Below are 22,548 nucleotides of genomic sequence, written 5' to 3'. Positions count from 1 at the left end.
AAAGGAAGCAAAGTTCCACTAACGTCTCAAAACGCTGCGCTCTGCATTCATACATATTTGTCTTCATTAAACTCTACTGATCTGTCAACAATGTGTTATTACATACAGTTTTTCCAGTACTGTACAATTCGGCCTGATGGAAAATATTTAAATATAAATTTGACATCAGCTTTAGGTAGAAAACAATACAAACACATTATGTATCAGACGCTGATGCTGAAAAAGCTTTGGAAGTAACCGGGTTCATGCAGTGTATGTGTGTCATAAATGGATATACAGTATGAAGCAGTGTCCATTTTAATGCCTTGTGCATTAACACACACACACACACACACACACACACACACACACACACACACACACACACACTACTGCTAGAGAGCGTCTGGATGCCTACAGCAGTATAAAGCACCAGTTATTTGTGTTGTTATGCATTTTTTCAGAGGCATGTGGGAGTCCAGCTGATCCGTACATCCAGTTCCCAGAATGCAATGCGGGACCCTGAGGTGGGTCCGGATGAGTCTAACTGAGATCCTAAAGTGAACTTGGACTGCTGTGTATTTTCTGAATGTTTCTAGAAATATTAGATCTATTAGATTGGTCATTGTGAGACAATATATTCATTCTAAGAAAGGATGTGTTAATTTTTAACACATTGTTTTGTGTTATCAACACATAATGTTTCACTTCATGTTGATTTTGTGTTCAAATAAATAAAAGGGACAACACAAGATGTGTTAAAACAACACAAAGTGTGTTTTCCAAAAATAACACAGAGATGTGATTTAATCTGTTGTCCATAACTAGACACAAGATGTGTTATTTAAACTCATTCGTTTTTAAGAGTGTGGTTAACCAAACAATGTTAGGTGTGTTTACTTACCAATGTCATTCAGTTTGGGTCTGACAGTATAGTCTGGTGGACTATGATTTGAGTCCTCGTCTGCATTAGAGACTATAACAAACAAGACACACAATCTCAGTACATACACAGGCTGAATTAAGACGATGGAAAAAGTTGGATAATGCAGTGATCTTAAAGGTATTGCGGAGGATTTTCTTTTTCCAGGTGGATCATAAAGACTATTGGTCCTCATAGTTGTCAATCATGAGTGTTGCGCAATTGCATTTAAAAAAAAAAGTTATTTTCTAAAATTTGAGAAAATCCTCCGCTGCACCTTTAACAATGGCTTCAATGGAATCTTCATGAGTTTTCATAAAGGATAATCTGCTAATAAAATATTATATTTACTCCTGTACTAATATCTAAGTTCTAGTTTATTCCATTCTATCCTGTTCTATCCAAATCTAATTTATTCTAATTATCTCTATTCTGCCCTAGCATAGTCTGTAGGGGTACGCGGGGTAAGCTGTAACAGTTGTAACACGGACTGTTTACATTGTTGCACAAGGTTGAGCGTTTTGTTTTTCGGGTATTTTTTTCACGCTGCCAAAAGACGATCTACTGCAAATTATTGGAAATGTATAATGTATTCCAGAGAGTTATTGATGAACAAGTGTTTTGGTGGCATGTAAGTAAATTTTTCATCATATTTTTTTTCAGTTCTAAGTTGGTTGTGTAAGATACCAAATCCAATGCTATGTCATATTAATCAGTGTCTTGTTGACTAAACCATAGCATTGTTTTGAAATATGTCTGCAGCTCTTAGCAACTTCTTTGGTGGGCTTGAAAATATTTTGACCCAGCGGGGTTAATTGTAACGCTGTGTTACAACTTACCCCTCAGCACTTACGATATAAAAACCACTAACGTTAGCGTAATTCTTACCGTTGTTTTAAAGGCTACACACAAATGATTGCTGGCTGCCAACAAAATAAATGTGCCTGTCTTATCAAAAATCGTGTGTCAAATGTATTTTTGTTCATATCTTTAATATTGATTGAATGAGGTCACGTCAAAGATTAAAATCATAATGAAATGAATGGCTAAAATCAGACTTTGATGCTCATTATCTCAGAATTTGATTTTGAAACTGTATTATGCAGGGACGTGCACAGGAATTTTTAGGGGCAGTTGCTCTGACTTAAATAAAGGGCACCCCCCAAAAAATTTTTTTTAACTCACGGCCTATATGAAGGACTGAGAATAACATGGTCTTTATTAAAATCAGCAAACATGTTTGCCTAATGCCTACCAAAAAAATTGTAGCCTAGGCTGCTTGTCTCCAAGCTGTAGCTAGCTGCTATCTGTCTGATTATTTAGGCTTAACTGTGGCAAACTCAGCCTAGATTCATGAAGATTTTAACAGAGGTGGAAAGAGTAGCCAAAAACTTTACTCAAGTAAAAATACAAGTAACTAAATAAATAATTACTCAAGTAGAAGTAAAAAGTATGCAATGAAAATAATACTCAAGTAGCGAGTTACTAGTTACTCATGAAAAAATAAATCTAGATATACACGCGCACACACACACACGCACACGCACACGCACACGCACACGCACACGCACACGCACACACACACACACACACACACACACACACACACAATACAGTGCCCTCCATAAGTATCAGAACTGTAAAGACAAGATTTTTCTGTTTGCTGTGGAGACCAGAAATTGGTAAGATAAGTATCAGTATGTCAGAAGTTTAGAATGTCACATTTTATTAACCTTTGTTTATTTTTCAACACATACATTCTTTAACAACAAAGAACAACAGCATTAAATGCTGACTTATGTGTGTTGTACACAAATGCACATAAGTGAATCAAACTGATCCTACACATTTTATGCTTTTCATCTGTAAACAATCAGGACACAGCTCAGTGACCATTAAAAAAAAATAATATGACAGATTCTGTACTTTTGTCTCATGTTTTTATGTTTAAACATTTCTTCACTCCACAACAAACAGAAGAAAACTTATGAAGGGCACTTCTACAGTATGTGTAAAACTGCAACATACACAAACAGTACAGAAAAAATAATACAAACACAGAATAGACAAGCATTTCAAATTAACTCTAGTGTCAATGTTGATGTAGTTTATAGCTGAAATATCAGACAAGTAAACTGACAACAGTTTTGCATATGTATAAAGTTGGAATCTCCTAAGATGGTCTGAGGACATTGACAGTTTACACTTACATAAAAATGATTTTAGACAAAACTCATGTTTTCTTACGTTGTCATGTCACGTGTGTTTTGTGAGAATCACTTACATCATATACAGTACAGTATACAGCGAATCAGACGTCAATCATCGATGGATTTTCTTCAATATGTGCTGCAATGCTTCTGGAGGTTGCACGCGTTTAACTGTGTCTGACGACGAACAGGTCGCGTGTATGTAATGGCGGGTACATGTGTGAAGTTTTGCTTTTAGTTAAAAGATTGGTAAATTAATTTCCACGTCACCCAACACTGGTTATATTCTGCGTGTTTCTACATAGGTTACGAGTAAAACAGCTTCGAACGATTCCGTTTTTGCAGCGATCTGAACAATTCATTCAAACTGATTCGCGAACCAATTTAAACGTTTGGCCCATTCGCTTTGTAAAGAATCGACTCAAAAGACTCGTTTATTTGCAACACTTTGTAAGGAATCGACTCAAACGAGTCATTAATTCGCGAATACTCCAGAAACACAAGATAGCAATTTAAAAATAAAATACAAATTTCGTAATTAATTAAAATACAGTAACGAAGGAACGCTGCATAGTGTAAACGAAGTAAAAGTACAATTTATTTTTTTCCACCTCGGAAGGGCAACTTGAGTCGAGAAGGGCATATGGGCAGTTGCCCGGGCACACTGTAAAAAGTCATTCTGCAGGCTTGTAGATTTGATGAAATTGAATATGTAAACTTTATTTAATAAAATTATTTTCATGTAGTTTGGTAATTTTTTTGTGTTAAAATTCTTTAAAAAGAACTGGAATAAAAACAACTTATTGTTTTTGTGAAGGATTTAGCTATTCTTATTGTGTATCTGCGCATGTAGCGAATACTGAATAAATCCAACGTAATACAAATGAGCTGTTTTAAATGAAAAACCAGTTCAAGTTAATATGTAGGTTGTGAGAGCTGAGCAGACGGATTTAGGAAATATTTCTGTTAATGTGCCAAAAATCAAAGTTTTGAAAACATTTCAGTCGAGAATGTATGTTTTTTAAACAAGAATATGCAGTTGGTTCATAAAGATATCGCCTATTTAAACATTTCCTTCGAGTTTTTGGCGACGGGAGCTCCAGATAATCAGCCGGTGCTTAGGGCTCATATATACCGGACAACGGCGCCTCACCTCGGCCAGTCTGGCTGAAAATCACAGCTGGCTGTGACGTCAATGTAGTGTTTAAACTGTGGATAAAATTCATTTCGGGTAAATTTAACGGGCAATCTTTGGTCTTATAAGTATATAAGCAGTGTTTCTATGTATAATTTGTTTGTAATTCGTAAATATTAATTACAAAAGGATTAATACGAACTGGGTTTGGACATAACTTCAGCTTTAGGACCTTAGGAGGTCGCATATCTAGGATGCATTTGTCATCAAGACTGTCTTATTTCAGCATATTAACAAGTTGACTTTTATTCTTAGTTAATCGTAAATTGTTGTAATATGCGTATGACTTGCGAATGTAATACTTAGTTAACTTAAACAAACCAGGCTTAATGGAGAATGCCGTCTGCACAGTCTGAACCTTCGAACTCAGAAACGGCCTGCAATTGGTTGTCCAGCTGTAACTCATTTTAAGTGACAGAAAAACTGACCAATCATATTGTTCATCTGAATGGGTGGGTTCTCTTCATCCACTCGCTCGCTCTGAGGACTTTCGTGTTTTAAAGATAAGTTGGACATTACTGCGGTCTTTTTCGGTTTATTTAGTTTTGTGTTAATTATATACACAAAGTATTCGATTCAAATGTTAATGTAAAACTATTATCCGCTGTATATTAATTGTGTGTTCAATTGCGAAGTTCGCGTGGCTGACTGAATTGTTTGACAAAGACGTCTTACTGGATTTGTCTGCTGCCCTCCGAAACTTGAAGCAAAACTGAAGGGAAATGCAACGTTATTCATTTAATTCCACAAAAGGTGAGGAAGATATTCGTTATCTTTTTAAAATGTTTAAGCTTTCTACATAATGTAAAATTAACATTATTAATTTTGCGACCTATTAACAAAATTTTACTGCAATTTCCTGCAGGCAACGTGAAACATTGCTGAGGGAGAACTATATTCACAACAAAAGGTGAGTAATATTATTAAAAATATGTATTGTATATATTATATTGTGTATATAGTGTATGTGTTTGTATATACACATGAGTAACTTGGTTAACAAATAAATATGTGACTGCATCCTATGGTGTGACCTAATTATATAGGTTATATATCTTTTCAAACATGTTTTGATATTATTTGTAATTCTAATGAGAATTTATTATCAGTTTTCTTCGAAGCATTTTAATATACAAGTTTAATGTGTTGATTATTTCAGTATTCAAGCTGTATAAATGTATAAAGGTTTTAAGAAATAATTGCTGTTTAATGTTGCAGGATAATGATGAAGAGGCGGGACTTGGGCAGCTTGTGATGGCTGTAATTGTAAAGAATGGATCTTCTAGGAGTGGAAGCCCAAGGGATGCTGGAATTGTTATCGAGGCCTTAAAGTTGTTCCCAGGGCAGGCTTTATCCTCATTGGATTGGATCTATGCATTGAATCTCCAGTATCCCAGGCATCTTTTCAGGTGTTTCAGAAACTTTTCTTGGAGCTGGATTCTTCAAAGTTTATAAACTGATTACAGTACAGTAAGTCTAAACTGCTGTCTGATTTTCTGGGTGTGAATCAAAGTAACAGAACACAAACATGGAACCTTTCGTCTGGAAATGTGGACAGTTTTCTTTAAAGACTGTAAAATACTTTTTGAAGTGTACACTGTTACAAATACACCATTAAAAATGAGATGTTTTCCTGTTCTTTTGACTGCAATAAAATAAGAATTGATTCATCTTTGTCTGTCATTCTGAAATCAGATATAATACTCATTACTAATAATATTATTAATGGATGATGTTAAATTAAAATAGTATAATTGAATAGTATTTATTGTATAGTGCTAGGTCTTTGTCCTGTATACCCAATATTTTGTTTAAATTGAAATTAATTTCTAATTGCAAATTGCAGTTAACCTTTTTGAATGGGTTACTATTAAAGAGTTTATGGTATGATTCTAACTCAATTTTTATTTGTTGAATTTAAATAATGATATTGCTTGTAATCTGTTGCCACACTTTTATTGAGTAGATATGGCATAATATTTTTTATTGTATAGTGCGAGATCTTTGTCTAGTATACCCAATATTTTTGTTTCAATTTTAATAAAATTTTTAATTGCAAATTGCAGTTTGGCTTTTTGAATATGCTAATATTAAGGAGTTTATAGAGTAAATCTAAATCAATTTTGATTTGTTGAATGTAATTAATGATATTGCTTGTAATCTGTTGCCACAATTTTATTGAGTAGATGGGGCATATTATTTTTTACAGTGCAACCTGAGCAACCCCCCTGTGCACGTCCCTGGTATTATGGTTATTACAAACTGGGTCACATATAAAAAATTTTTGTCATAATTGTGATGCTTTTCCTCACATATTTAGACATTTGTGTCCATTTATAATTGAACTTTTTTTAAGAAAATGGCCGGAGGAATGAATAGTGTGGATATTATAGACAGATATAAAAACAATATCCACTTCAAGTATATACAGTAGACAAAATAGTATTGAAATATTTGCCCACAAACGTAATTTTTAGCAAGCGTTACAACTAACCCCCTGCCTGTTACAATGAACCCCACCTATTGGGTAAGTTGTAACGTTTGCACTTCTGTCACGTTTGGTGTAATTGTCCAAGAATGGTAAGTAGACAAACTTCAAATGTTAATTTGTAGCAGAGAAATGTGTGTTGCTTGTGTAAAAATATAATTCATCAAACTCGAATATTTTTTGAATGATTGAGCCAAAACCAAAAAGTGCCCCGCCCTCCCCTACTAGTCTTTCATATTCTATTCTATCAAAGTCTGCCCATAGTCTGTCATTATATTATATTCTGTTCTGTCCAGTCCTGTCCCATTCTGTCCCATCCTATTCTATTCTAGTTTGTTCTTTTTTATCAGTGTTATTTTATACAAGATGAATTATTGTGTTTATTGTCTTATGTTGATTGATTGTATATCTGTCTGTGTATGATTGCTGTACTGTATATGACAATGTTACCTGTTGAACAGCAGACAAACACCCTCAGTCTTAAACAGCTGTGTCCATGGTGATGGATCGGTGAAGCTGTAGGATATAAAACATAAACATTAACTTACTGCCCCCTACTGGACAATAACGTGTACTGACATTCTATACTTTATTGCTATGTTCAGACTGACCAACTATAATTTTATCCGATATGTGGTGTGTAGCCTATATACTGTTCCTATCTAAAGCATTCCACTTACTGGATCACATTGTTTATAAAGATATGGTGTATACGATTATTAAATTATCAATTTCCACGAACTAAAGATAGCGTCTGTACTTTATAAATTGGTTCCACCTGAAGTCCCCTGAGCTCCAGCAAAGATAACGTTTCTTGCTTTTAAGCTTGACAAGCATACGGGCAGCGCTATCGGAGAAACGACTGAAAGCGATATCGTTTGTCAAATCCGTTGGCTGTCATACTATCACTAATAACCTGGCGGTCGCAGCAATTAGATAGCACGCTAATGAAGAAGACAGATTAGGTGAGATGTTCGTCAGAATAGCATCATTAGCAATGCTCTATTAACACTAGCTTTATAGCCCGCATTAAAAAACACGTTTTCAATCAAGATGGGTGCACTCTAATTGGTAGCGATTGACCCAAATGCCAGTAAGATTGATGGTGAGTGGCCCTCAGTAATGTCCGGATCCTGATAACAAGCTCCTTAGGCTGGCAACACTGTCACCATTTTACCAACAAAGCAGTTTTGAGAGCAAATGGAATGCATTTGTGTCCTTTAGTGTTGTCTTTTATTTCCACTTTCAGAAAACACCAAAGAAACATGCTATGCTTGAAATAACCAGCCGTCTACTGTACCTTTAAACTATCATTTCATAACAAGAAAAACAATTTCCCCTCCCAAATTGTGTTGGTAACTACATTTGTAGGGTATAACTGTAAAAAATGGCCGAATTCTGGATAGGAGGGGTCATGATTGTCCTCTTCACATCATGAAAGAAAAGATCCTGCCAAAGCACTTCTGCTAACAGCGTCCCCTTGAACAAAGCACTAAAGCTCCATCTGCTCACTGGTATGCATTTGCTTGTGTAATAACCTTCCCTGTCAGAGTTTAGATGAAGTATGACTACTGCATACCGTTACTACCGGCAAAGGAACAGTGAAAGAATATTCTGGATTAAAGGAAAAGTTTATCTAAAACAGAAAAGTTCTGTCATATTCAGTGGAACGCAAAAATAACATTTTTGAAAGACAATTGACAGTACACAACTTTAAAAGAAAAAAAGCATCACAGAAGTACCCCTATATATATTTGAATATTATATGTACAAATATCTGTGAGCTTCATTATTTAAAAAAAAGTGTGACCTCATAATCTTTAATCAAAAATGCGGATCTCCTCCCCTACTTAAAACAATCTTTCCGGTAATGAGGAATGGCGCGAGGGTGGGGCCCGGACAAAAAGATTGTAGCGATTAGCAAATAGCAACATGACCCAACTTCCAATGATCCAATCAATTCTCGATGGAGGAATTCAAGTCCCTTGAAAATAAGACAATCACTAATAACGTTTCATTGTGACTTTAAAAAGCACCTATTTCATTGCTAAAAACAACATTTTGTGTATTTGGTATAATACAATGTGTTTGCTTTGTTTATGGTTAAAAAAACACATTATTTTCCACACACCGTACATTATTGTTGCTCATCTATGCCCTGCCTCAATCACATGTTGATTTTGTACAAAGCTCATCGTTCTGAAAGGCGAAGTGCCCTCCGATTGTCCAGCTAAACAGTACATTGTGATTGGCCTGAACACCTCTGTCGTCACCAGTGCGGATATAGTTTTGTTTATACCGTGTAATATATATTTTTTTAAATTGATAGCTTATTTCCTAATTAAATATTAATTTATAACTCTTATACCTGGGCAACATATACCCACATAACAATTTTTGGTTCTCTAAATGTTCCCCTAATGTTAGTTTTTGGTTTCCAGAACGTTATTTTTATTGGTTAGCCGGAAAATTTCTTTATTTTTAGGTAAGTAAGGAAAAACGGTAAGGGAACGTTATGTATTTGCTGGGCGGTAGGTTTATTAATAGTATGTTAATTTACAGCAGGTACTTTTAACACAGTCCTTTAATTGAATCATTACCTTTAACTCCATTGATGAGTTATCTGCATGAAAGTGTTCCTGATGAGTTTTTATGTTAATCTGTAATACTGCGACTTACGCAATTTATAAAAAAATTGAAGCAAAAAATTATTAACTAATTTTACACTCCGTGTATGTTTTCATCATTGTTCTGAATCTGATATCTAACAAATTTCCTTCACAAAAATGCAACTATTTTAGCTTTTTGCAAAAAAAAAAATATTTTTAAAGAAAAATACCCATATTTAAGAGTTTATAAGCAGAGAATAGATGGGACGAAACGTTTTCCCCCCGTTTTGTTTGTTTGTTTATTGTTTGTTTGAAAACATAGAGGGTCTGTTCTTTCATTTGATATATTTGTATGTTTATATATTTTTAGAAGAAAATTTTCCTGGAAGGCATTTTGTGAAACTTTTGGCGGGAAAATTCTGGCGGGCAACTTTTCAAAAAAGGCTGGCGGGGAATGAGTTAATGCAAAACACTTGTGACTCCTGCACTAAGGGTAAATAAAATGTTAACCCCTTCATATTAAACATCAAAAACTTAAATTAAAACACACTTACAGTCTGTGAGAATGTCCTAATTAAGTTGTAAATGCCTTGGGGCTTTATAGATTGAGGCGTTTTAGGCAGGTATGGGGTAGCGATCTCTTCAGAATTGAGACCAAACGTTGTAACTATAGATCTTATACATGCACAAACAGCTAAATAACCCAATATATAAAAAAGCAAACATGAAATCGTATTATTTGACCCTCTTAAACATATACTAATTGTGTTTGAAGTGTTCTGTGATTGTTTGAAAAGTGTCAGAGATCATTAACAAGTGTGGTGATCAGCACTGCTGATGTCATACACAGCACTGGTGGATGACATCAAAGTGCAGTGACAGAATTTCGATAGCAGTCTCCTCTGTATGATCTTTTGAATTGCTCTCGCTGGATTTTTATGTACTTGTGGCGCCACATGAAGTTGAACCAGCCTGTTATATCAGTCACTGGTTCAGCGTAGCAGTCAAAAAAACTGGACAGATAAATTAGGCTCAAAATACGCTAATATGGGATCGTTGGCAACCCTAGTTACGCTCCTTATGTTTTTTTTGAATATCAGCTCCCAATGCAATGCTTATCAATACAAGCTTAATCTGATCCAGAAAATGCAGATGACCAAGCTGATCGATCAACTTTGCCAGCTTGAGCAGGGCTCCAGACTAACTTTTTTCACTAGGAGCACAGTGGCCCCCAACTGAAAATTTTTGGAGCGCAACCAGAAAATTTAGGGGCACACACCGTAAATCAACATGCTAACCAAATATTCACATTTCTACTAATTTCCACTGTATTAATAATAAATACTTGATGATAGATGCTGAAATTACAATGTGCTGTTTCAAATTCAGTGTCACATTTTATTGTGCACTTTTGGAAAAAAAGGTCAAATTTACTGGTTGCACATGTGCGACTGGATGTAAAATTCAGTGGCACACTCTCAAATTTTAGGGGCAAAATGCCACCATTTGGGGGCAGTCTGGAGCCCTGTTGAGCAGGACGTAACAGATTGGTAAGGTAAGGATACTAAAACATAAAACCATGTCTGCATTTGTGATCATAGAAACGACAAACAACAAGTGCTACTCTAACTGCACAAAACGTGCGTTTGAATCATGGTTTAGTCAGTAGTTCATTATTTATATACGAAGGCTACTAACAGGCTGTGAGTCAAAAGCAGGCGGAATTAAAATAATGACCGTTGTGTCCACGTCAACTGGCCCAGGAAGTTGCCTACAATCCTTGCGTTCGTTGTAATCCAAGGAAAGAGATTTAAGTTGGAAACTCGCGTCATTGCTTACTTTGGGATTTGTATCGTTTGCATATCGTTAACATGTACTAACACACACTTACACACCAAAGAAAATTGTGAATCGGATAATAGGTGCTCTTTAAAAGCCATAAAACAGCTTAGTGGGAAATGGATGAAAAATTTTCAGTTATTCCCTTAAAATTTTTCAATGTGTTCAAATAGAAAGTAAAGGCGTACAGGTATGATAAAAGCATGACCTTGAGTAAATGACTATTAATTGTTTATAATGAGAAGTTATTTCTTTCGCTTGACTGCTTTTTTGAGTTAAATAACTGTTAAATAATATTACCACAGAAAATAACTAAATTAGCATTTAGTTTGTAACAAAAAAAAAACATCTGTAGCTGTACTTTGTTCATTTGCCTAACATGATCTTGTAAACGTGTGGCTGTTCGGCACTCAATCCAGATCGCCGTTATGAATAATCAATCAAGTTCTTAATGAATAGAAAATATTCAAATGAGATCAAGTACTTTCCATTCGTGAAGTACATAATTTAATCCAAAATGGGTATTAGCGTGTTCATTAAAATTTAAACTATTTTGCATTGAACTCACAGCCAGAAAAACTTTAATATAATGCAGCATTACAGTGATATAAAATTACTCCACAGAAGACTGTGGTCATAATTCCTGCCAGCATGAAACAAGCTGGATGTATTTTACTTGGAAATTCTTTAAATGTTTTATTCATGCCATAAAACTGTGATTTTAAAGCGTCGTAAACAGAACCATTGTATAAGTAGCCACAATAACAAACAACACAATACAGCAAATGTTAAAGGGATAGTTCACCCAAAAATTCTCTCTCATGTTATTTCAAACCTGTATACTGTCTAAATTTCTTTGTTCTGATGAACATAAAGAAATATTTTTTTTTTGGAATGTTTGTAACCAAACCGATCAGAGGCCCCATTGACTTTCATAGTTTTTTTTTTTTCTACTGTGGAAGTCAATGGGGCCTCTAATCGGTTTGGTTACAAACATCCCTCAAAATATCTTCCTTTGTGTTCATCAGAACAAAGAAATTTATACAGGTTTGTAACAACATGAAAAAATGAAGTAAATTTTCAGGTGAACCCTTTAATAAATTATATCTTTGTCCATAATGTTTACTTACATATATAGTAGTACTCGTGGCCCACGTTGAATTCGTACCCTAGCGAAAAAGCGCTGTAACGCTGAAATTTCTCAGAGAATTTAATTGGGGCGTGGGGTGCATGCGGTCGGTTGCACTCCCAGCGTTTGAAGCCCATCTGTGGGTCGCAGGTGCGGTAACCTCTGTAACTGACCATGTAAAGAACGTACTGCTCGGCCACGCCCCGCTCCAGCGACCCCCGCTGGCTCTGGTTATAATGTGGACAGTAGATGTCAAGGTAGTCGTTGACGCTGACCTGGACGGTGTAGCCTTCCCTCCGCAAGCTAAAAAGATAGAGAGAGAGAGAGTTTATTGTTATTAAAGTAGTAGTATTAAAAATACTGTCACTAAATGTAGAATGCTAACACATTTTTACAATAAACGATGCAAACAAGGATGCGCTACTGTACATTGACCTCATGTGACCTAAGCGGCAACCATATATCATCTCAGAAATAAAAGTGTTACAAGTAATGAATGAAACAAAAACTGATATTATTTATGATCCATCCATCACAGTTAAAACCTAAGGTCAAGTCAAGTGCATTGCATTGTGGGATGCAGAAAAACATGCACACTATTGAGGTCGGTTGACCGTGTAAATAAAAAAAACATTATCAGGTCATCCGGGTATTTAGAACGAATGTGCAAAGTATAAATACTATATCCTGCAGCAACAGTATGCTATTACTATGCTATTCTGAACATTGACATTTCAGTCTATATAAATGACGCATAGAAAAAGTGAAGAGAGTGATAGAAAGGAGAGAGAGAAGAAGAGAGAGGGAGGTTGATTTATCTCATTGACCTTTACAAAACGTACAAGTCATGCTTGAACGGAAAAGCAGTTATATTTCAATGCTTTGCCAAAGGCTGTTAAAAAGCACAATTTTTCATGCTTATTATTTGCAAGGCCCAGATCAAACAACAGGGGGCAGTGTTTCATTTCACACTCGCATTTCTTATTCGAATCTCTTTGTACTGCACGAGCTCACATAGAAACCCATGCTAATACACACACTTGCACGCTTCTAGGTCAGGTCCCGCAGGAGATTATTATTCAATTACAAAACGAGGATCATAAATGTCACCCACTACTTCTATTTCACTCCACACATCTAGCTAACCTCTCTTCTGTCTCCTGCATTTGTTCTTTACGACTGCGTGCAGTGTTGTATTTTTGCTTTCTAATGTATATTATTCAATTAGCTACTTCACATTTATTTGTCTTTCCTCTTCTTATGTACTGTGTACAGATACATCTACAGCCACTGCTTTGCACTGGATTATTGCAGTAACTTTGTAAAGATGAGTACCCAAAGGAAACATGTATTACTTATTGGTTGCCCTTCCATAGCTCAGGAGATTTGATGGAGTTCCCAGTTGTGTTTTATTTAAATATTAACTGTGTTGTAGTCAAGACCACCCTAAACCGAGACCAAGACAAGATCAAGACCAGACCAGCACAACTCAAATTCATTTGAAAGATTTGAAAGATTTACATAGCCCTAACCTATATAAAGACATAATAAATGACAATAAAAGTAAATGCAGATGTGAATTTTTATTTCTTTGCACAAGCCAAACACTAAGGAGCTGATATTTTCAATAGATCAAAAATTTTAACAAGAAGTAAATAGTAAGTGGATTACATCTTAGAAACAGTTTTAATGTTCATGTAAAATCTCTGATACATTTGCAATCATACTCATATTCATAAAAAGAGCTCTCTTGCTCTTGTGATATTGCTTAATTATGTAAGGCGTTATGATAAAAAACAACATCATTCAAGTACTTTTTTGCAATCATATCTTGAATTTTTTGGGCATTTGTATTAATTTTGTTGCCATTTTTGACCCAATTCGCCATTCATTTATGACCTGGTCCAAAACTAAGTAAATAAATTAAATAAGAAACAATTTATTGATTGCATTTGAAGCAAAATATGAAATAAAATAAAATCTGAGCCCTCTAAAGGGGGTCACACAGGACATGCAGTTCAGCGCCGCGGCATTCTAAAAAAATCGAACAAATGTTTTATATGAGTATACGCACACCGGCGCCGACAGGTGGTGCCTGTCCGCAGCGCCCAGCTATGACTCAGGAAGTTGCTGAAATCCCTGTCCCGCCACAAAGCGCCACTCACATAGTTTGACATTAAATAACATCATATTTGTCCCAAATCATTAACGATTAACATTAGCTGCTAACGTATATTTTGCATTTTGAAGTAGATGCTATCTGACTCACCCCCCAGTTATATGAGCTACAAGAGACAGAGCGACAGGCTACCATTCATTTTCAATGGTAGTGGCCGTTTGCCAGAAAAAAAGCAGGCCGTGGTGGGCCAAAATAGACAAGAAGGCTATTTTATGCAAATGCTGAGCGATGCGACAAAGTGACTGCCAATCTGAGTGTAGGGGCAGCATGACGTAGGTCTGTGGCTCGAGTCGAAGAAAAAATTCAAGATGGCGGAAAATGATGTTTTATAAACAAGGTTTGGGAGGAGCTGATCAGTCAATGAACATGGCTGGCTCTCGATCATTAAGCAATGAACACAGCTGGTTATCAATCACTAATCAACACAACAAACTTAGTACCAGCTCTATAAATAATCAAGACTCCTTACCCTCATTCTCCGGAATTATCGCAAACCCACCTCCACCCCTTCGCCTCACTACGTACATTTAGCTCAGTACCGGGGATAAGCCGGGTCAGGGCACGCCCCAGGCCCGGGCTCCTTCCCCGGTCAAGGGACGAACGTTCCGAACTCGGGGGGTATTTCCCGAGCTCGGAACCTTCGCCCCGGAACAGCACGCCACTCACGCATATTAGCAGTCCCACTTTATTGTCAGTGAGGCGAACTCGTAAAATGCGTATTTCTGTATATATTCGATAAGTTTGGCATTTTATCTCATATATTTTGTTACTTTTATAGAGAAATAAATACTTTTCATCTTTCTTGTAACTTAACAATACCTCTGAAGTGACTTTTGATACCGCTTTTAGATACTAGCCAAGGAATGCCCATCAAGCAAGTGCATGTCGCTCAGTGTCGCTCACTTTTGTAGCTAATGTGACTGTAGGGTAAGCTCGCGCTATTTAATGTGCACTTCCGGTATACGATACCTCCGAGTGACTCGACGCGACACTGAGCTGCGTGTTCGGTGTGCGACCTCCTTTAGTCTGAGACCAAGACAAGACCGAGTCCAAATGCAGTCAAGACCAAGACAAGACTAAGACCATTCTTGAGTACTACAACACTAGAATTAACTCTTAAATATTGTCCTAAAATTGCTTAGTGGACATCAAAATGCAATGCAAACAAATGAAACAACTCTTAAAATGACTGTAGAGCTGTAAACTGTAGATTGTATGGATAAAATAATCTTGATTTGGGTCAATTTGATGATTAATGTTTGAGCTCATATTGAAATCTTCTATAATATTGATTGCAGGTTTAGCAAATTTCCTGAAACCATATATGACTCTATTCCAGCTAAAAATCACAAAATGTATCATGTACAATAAATGAATATAAACATTGTTATGTTTAATGTTTGCCGAGAGCTTTAAAATGTAAATTTCCAGCATTAACTCTCTGTAGATTTGCTGTTGCACACCAGATTTACACTTTGATAATCTAAGACGACATGAATTTAGAAAAAACAGCAGTAATGTTTTTGATAAACTATTATGCATTCCTTTAAATATTCTGTTGCAAATAAAGGGAAAATAAATGAGGAGAGTGCTACATAGCCACAAATATCTCCTAGTGCATGATGTGGCTGTTTGTGGGTGTGGGCTGTGTCATGGGTCAAGAGATATGCAGTAACAATGCCTTCATCTGCTGTTTTTTATTCTTTTAATCAGTTTTTTTTGCATTTTATCAATACGCAACAGATGGCAATCACACCCTTGATTAGACCGCTCTCTCTCTCTCTCTCTCTCTCTCTCTCTCTCTCTCTCTCTCTCTCTCTCTTGCTCGCTCGCTCTCTCATACACACACCCCCTCAGAATGAATTTTTGTCATGCAGTGTGTTTTTGGGGGATGCTTCAAAGCAGCTATATTTAGGGAGATGGAGAGGGAGCAACCGTGAGAGGAGAGAAAGATAAAGTGAGAAGATGAAAGAATTTGCTACGATGAAATGAGCGTGCAGGAAACAAGAAATGAAAAGGCACAAAAGTGATATGGAGCTGTAGATGACACACTTTTGAAGATGATGATGATGTTAATAATGTGTGTGTGGGCTTACAGTATACTACTATTATTTTCAACCCAGCCTTGGGTAAAAAAGTGACAATGGGTTACATTAGCCCAAAAAATTTTCATATTTGACCCAACAATGGGTTAAATCAACCCAGCATGTTGGGTAAGCTAAATCTCAGCATAGACATAGTCCCTTTTTGACCCAAAGCTGGGTTAAATATGACCCAGCATGTTTTAGAGTGTATACCTGTCAGTTTGGACGCCCAATCAAATTTTCTTGTGATCCTAAAAGCCTTTTGATTATGTTTAAAGAATAAGTTCGGTATTTTACACTTAAAGCCCTGTTTTCAGTTTGTTTATGATGAAATAGAACGGTTTTGACCTAAATTTCGACATATGATGCTGGCCCAAGAATTTTCGGGTGTTTCTTGTATCACCTCCCACCTCTATAATGGCTATATAGGTGCACTGGAACAATCTTTCCTAAAATGCATTAAACTTTTGTTTACAAAGACGTGAAACTCACCGAGTGGTCAGGGGTGTCCACTGATATGCTCACACAAACATCGCTGCAAAAGATGCTTTCCAACAGGTGTTTTAGCATTCGTTGTAAACTTGTGGACCTATTTTTCCAAACGCCTCACACCCGTATATTCTTCCGTTGAGAGCTTGAATAATAGACACTCCAGCCCAGTTGGTGGCGATAATCCACCTTTGCCAATTGCAAGAATACAAAGTTCCCGGCGCGGAGTAATACCGTACCTCACAGCACATCTAATACAAGTCAATGGAGTTGGAAAAAACTACAATAAAACCTGTTTGAAAGCCTCTTTTGCAGCGATTTTTGTGTGAGCATATCAGTGAACACCCCTGACCACTCAGTGAGTTTCACGTCTTTGTAAACGAAAGTTTAATGCATTTTAGGAAGGATTGTTCCTGTGCACCTATATAGCCATTATAAAGGTGGGCGGTGATACAAGAAACACCCGAAAATTCTCGGGCCAGCATCATATGTCCATATTTCAGTCAAAACCGTTCTATTTCATCATAAACAATCTGAAAACATTACCAAATATACCGAATTTGTCCTTTAAATACTTAGAAATGGTTGTAGACTAAAATAAATAGATCCTAAAACTAAATTTTTGACTTTTTTAATAAATCAGTTGGATTGGACAGTGAGAAAAAAACAACCTTAGAGTCCAGCAAATTTGGGAACTCCATCAACATTGTTTAAAAACATCCCGGTTGGTTATTTCATACAGCTGGTTGAGAGAATGCCCAGAAAGTACAAAGCTGTAATCTTGGCAAAGATTTTCCACTTGTTTACTGCATAATTTCCAATGCTTAAGCCGAAGGTATACTAGGGCCGCCCGCGTATTAGTTGCGACTAATCGTATGCAGAATAAAAGTTTTTGTTTACATATTAAATGTGTGTGTAATGTGTGTGTAAGCAGTATCAAAATAAGAAGCATACAGTTACAAACATCTCTTCATGTACCTTTTTGCATAATTTCAAATGACATCATACAAAGCAATTTTGTTGTTTTTCCACATTTAGAGGGAAAATTTTCATTACCGCAACGTGTCCATGACTGGATTTGGGTTCTTTGACATGGAAATATTTATAATTAAAAAATAAAAAGCTTTAGTGCATGTTATACTATAAACATTTACAGTAAAAAAAAAAACATGTGGTATTTGGTCATCATTGGTAAATGTAGAGACAACAATAAGAAATGTAAATATGTCCAAGAAAAATTTTCTCATCCTCCGCAACAATTTTCAATCATTGTTTAAGGGACTAACATTTTAAAAAAAAATTGTTGGAAGGGACATAATTGACTGTGACACTCAAGATGGCTACCAGGTAAGCAGTTTTTATTTTTCTCTCCAGATAAAAGTTGAATTTAGTTTGTCATAGTACCTAGACAACTTTTTAGTTCTCATTACCGAAACATTTGTAAATGCATATATTTAATGTAATATCATGTTGCGGTAATGATCATTTTTGATAATTATAATCTACAAAATGTAAATAATTTTATAGGAAATATTCTGGATTTCATGAGTATCACCCATAAATATTTTCCATACTCCGGTAAGGGCAGATTTCAGAATTGTCTCATTCATAACGGTGAAATGTCACATCCATAATGTTGTTTCTTCCTCAAAAGCGCAAACGTAAATTACAATAAAACAAATATTATTTGTTCTTTGAAGAGCCCTCCCTTCTCCATATGTTGGGTATTATTGCTTCTGATGTTCATTTAATTCATCCAATTCCTTCCAAATATGTTGTCCTCCAAAAACATGTATATTTCCCTTACCTACAGTAAAATAAAAACATGAGTATGGTCTGATATTTTTCTGATGTCTGGACTCTTTCACCATGGGTTTAGGAAAAAATAAACATATTGTTTAATATACTGGTAATAAATACATTCTCTGAGAAATTACGGACACTGGAATTGCTCTACAAATAAAGCATGAGCAGATGTGTCCGAATTTTTGACTGGCAGTCTTATTCTGACCAAATCCAGGGATGTTCTGAAACTTCCACTGAAAATATATATTTTTGCAAACTTCCACTAGACTGAATTAGGCCACCCGTCCTCTCCAAAACCCTATTCTCATTCTCCAAAGTCCAAACACAACACCGGTGCTAGTTACAGAGCGATCATAGAAGCTTGTGTGATTTTTATAGCACAACTACTTTAATTGAAATCAATCATGCTTGACACATATGAACATAACAAACAAACAACTAACAGTACCATTCATTCCAAATATTCATAATGCAACAAATATTTTTATGCACAGTTTTTCCTTCAGAGTAGCATTAGTTAAAAACAACAAAAGTCTATGGCATGTCCCAATTTATGTATCTACAGTACAAAACACATTTTGTAATCTGTAGATCTGAACGAGTACAGTACAGTACTGTACCATAAACATGTATGGGTAAACTGTTATGTAACTATATGTCCATGAGAGAGAGAGAGAGAGAGAGAGAGAGAGAGAGAGAGAGAGAGAGAGAGAGAGAGAGAGAGAGAGAGAGAGAGAGATTGAACACTCCCTAGGGATGTGCACATGTATTGAAGTGTGAAAATTGAGTAATGGTTTTTCCGGTTTCTCTCTTTTCTCACTCCTCCATTCTGCTGTCTCATCATCATTCTCTTTTCAGTGGGAAGGAAAACCTTGTTAGTTAGAAGGCAGAGCGAGAAAGAGAGAGAGGGATGAGTGTAGATGAGGCGATATAGATAGAAGTGATGTATCCTGCTAATAATCGTGTGAGGACACAATAAACAGCCGCCAGCAAAAATGCATTAGAGCCAAAGTCTTGTACAACAACTGCCAAAGTGAATTCTCAATTTACACAATCTATCAAGACACATTACAGAAATCTTCCAATGTTATGACTTTCAACTTGTTGTTGTTGTTCAGATGAAGATCTGTCGGTTATGATTGACTCATAGTTCTCTCGGTGGACTGGAAACGACAACATGATTAGTCAGACAACTTTGCTGGCGGTCGCACAGACGGACGATAAGTCTTCAGCGTTAACAGCGCTTCTGTTCTTCTATCTGTAAATAATGATATCAGCTTACGCGCTTTGCTTTCACCCTGCTATTTGTTTGCTTGATTTGATCATATATATATATATTGTGCTTACCCTTGCACTATAGACAGTTTTAGTGCGCCACTTGATGTATGCTGTATAATGCGAATTCTGGGTCGTGAAGCAAAAATACAACTGCTGAAGTATTCATAAAGAATCATCTAATAAACATTCAGTTTTAGAAACATAAACTAATAATGTTTCAATATCCACTTTAGTCCACACAATAAAACAGTCATATATAACTGTAGTGTTGTGTACACTGTTTTTGAACTTTAAACATTGTAAAAATGCTATCTGATGCAGTCTTGGCCGGCTATTACTGTGATGGATTTTCTGTAAAGGTTAAAGCTCTAACACAGGAAATTCACTCCTGGGGACAATTCACAAATGATTCACATGAATAGAGAGAGAGGGAGAACACGTCTCTATAGACGTATATGTACAACACGTCTCTATAGATCTCCATTGTAAGAAATTAAGCCAAAATATCCCAAAACGGCCCTCATGATGTCTTTTGGAGCCAAACTCTGCGCAGTAGTGATCGTGAAGTGGAACGGTGGTATCAAGGCCCCGTCCACACACAAATCAAGTCATAGCAACCTTTTATAATCTAATAACCAACTTAAACCAAACTTATTTTTAAAAAAAACACTTAAAAATATCAACATAATAAACATTTACTTAAATAATAGAAACAATCTTTTGAAAAAACAAAACCATTAAATTGCATTTAAATTGCTCACATCCTATTCATTTACATGGAGAGGGCGGGGTTTATGACCTATACTGCAGGCAGCCACCAGGGGGCAATTGAAACGTTTTGGCTTCACTTTTTTAGGATGTGTGTGGCACACTTGGTTATAAGGTATATATTTTACCATTATGTGTATACCCTGGGAATCGAACGTATGACATTTTAAGGTGCTCTTTAAATTAAAACTATGAAGTCTTATGCTACGTACACACCAAACGCAGGGCATTGCGTTACTCGCTCTAGATTAATATTTCCAATTTCCAAGATGCGTTTGAGATGAATAGCGCGTTTTCGCGGCAAACGCGCCGCCCATATAGCGTAATTCGCATCGCCCCGCGCGAGGACGCATCTGATCGCGTCTTTGTAATGACTTTGTATGTAATCTACTCGCGCAAATCGTTGAACTCGCTCTGGTGTGAACCCACATTAAGGAAGTCAAAACCATAAGAGTTGTTCAAGGAGTTTCGCCATATTGAAAAACTATAATAGCAGAGAGAGAGGGATAAAAAGCACTAGCCTACCGCAAATCGTTTTCGCTCAGAACACGTGAACCAGCTGAAACGGACAAGGAGATGAATGAGCACATAACAGCTACCGTAGTTGCAACATGCATTTGGAAAAGCGAGGCGCTAGAGAGCACTATTAGTTTGAATGCAAAATACAATTTCACCACTAGATGGGGGAAATCCTGCTTATTGTCCCTTTAAAAAGTTCATGGTTCTTGGAACTTTTATGTTGCCAGCAAACATTTTTTTGTCACACAGTTACTTTTTATTTTGAAACCAGTTTGCAAATATCAGCATGGACAACAAGGCCAAGCCAAAGCCGTGATCCTTACTATATCAGTGCAGACAACAAACTTAAGCAAAGTTAACTTTATGAAAATAAGTTATGATGCAATTCAGTAACTATGAGAGTAAAGACTGAAGCTTATGATCTTCCTCCTCTGAAGTACTATAGATGGAGAAGTTAATGTTACTGTAAGCCATTTCACTACTGACTGCGATTCGTCTCTGCCCACATATAGGAGCATAAAAACTGATGCGTGTCAAAAACTATCTCCATTATAAGTGAGCTTGATCATGCATTGACAATCGTTCATCTTGTTCATGATGTGATGTATTATGCCCCGCTATACAATTTATGTAGAAATACTTCCCCATCAAGCATGTTAATCTTATTCTTTCAGACAAGAATGATGATTCGCTGTCGTAATGAAATTAATCTGCTATATAAATGAATTACAATAATGAATAAATCTTATTATGCTGACAAAATATCCAGTTTGTTGCAATCCAAAGAAAAAAGGCAATTAGATTAAAAACAATACAATAAACAGTCAGCCTCCTACATTAAAATTTATAAATGCATCTATTGGAAAAAACAAAATAACTCCCATTTTTAAATCACCAATTTTTGCCCTTACTGCTGTAAGGTTAATAAAAAGAAGAATTATTTCAACCCTAATGAATCTTTATCAAAACTTCTACCAAAAATGTTTCTATTAAAGAGGACATTTCACAAGACTTTTTTTCAGATGTCAAATAAGTATTTGGTGTCCCCAGAGTA

General features: G+C 36.1%; 1 protein-coding gene and 1 long non-coding RNA gene across 2 annotated transcripts in view; one reads left to right on the top strand and one right to left on the bottom strand.

Moving 5' to 3' along the window:
• efna3a (ephrin-A3a) overlaps positions 1-22,548 on the bottom strand; it is a 130,356-nt gene that overhangs the window by 3,685 nt on the left and 104,123 nt on the right. Inside the window, exons 2-4 of the mRNA XM_065287630.2 lie at positions 12,373-12,674; positions 7,245-7,310; positions 884-955 (exon numbers count right to left, since the gene is read on the bottom strand). Of these exons, the coding sequence (XP_065143702.1) occupies positions 884-955; positions 7,245-7,310; positions 12,373-12,674 (440 nt within the window). The remainder of the gene's footprint in view (positions 1-883; positions 956-7,244; positions 7,311-12,372; positions 12,675-22,548) is intronic.
• On the top strand, positions 4,347-6,251 carry LOC135771692 (uncharacterized). The gene is made up of 3 exons (XR_010542988.2): positions 4,347-5,059; positions 5,172-5,216; positions 5,525-6,251. It is a non-coding gene; the product is annotated as an uncharacterized lncRNA (long non-coding RNA).

The sequence above is a fragment of the Paramisgurnus dabryanus genome, chromosome 19 (assembly GCF_030506205.2).
Source record: "Paramisgurnus dabryanus chromosome 19, PD_genome_1.1, whole genome shotgun sequence".
Classification (NCBI taxonomy): Eukaryota; Metazoa; Chordata; class Actinopteri; order Cypriniformes; family Cobitidae; genus Paramisgurnus; species Paramisgurnus dabryanus.
The sequence above is the reverse complement of the archived record's forward strand: the minus strand, read 5'-3'. Positions and strand labels throughout refer to the sequence as shown.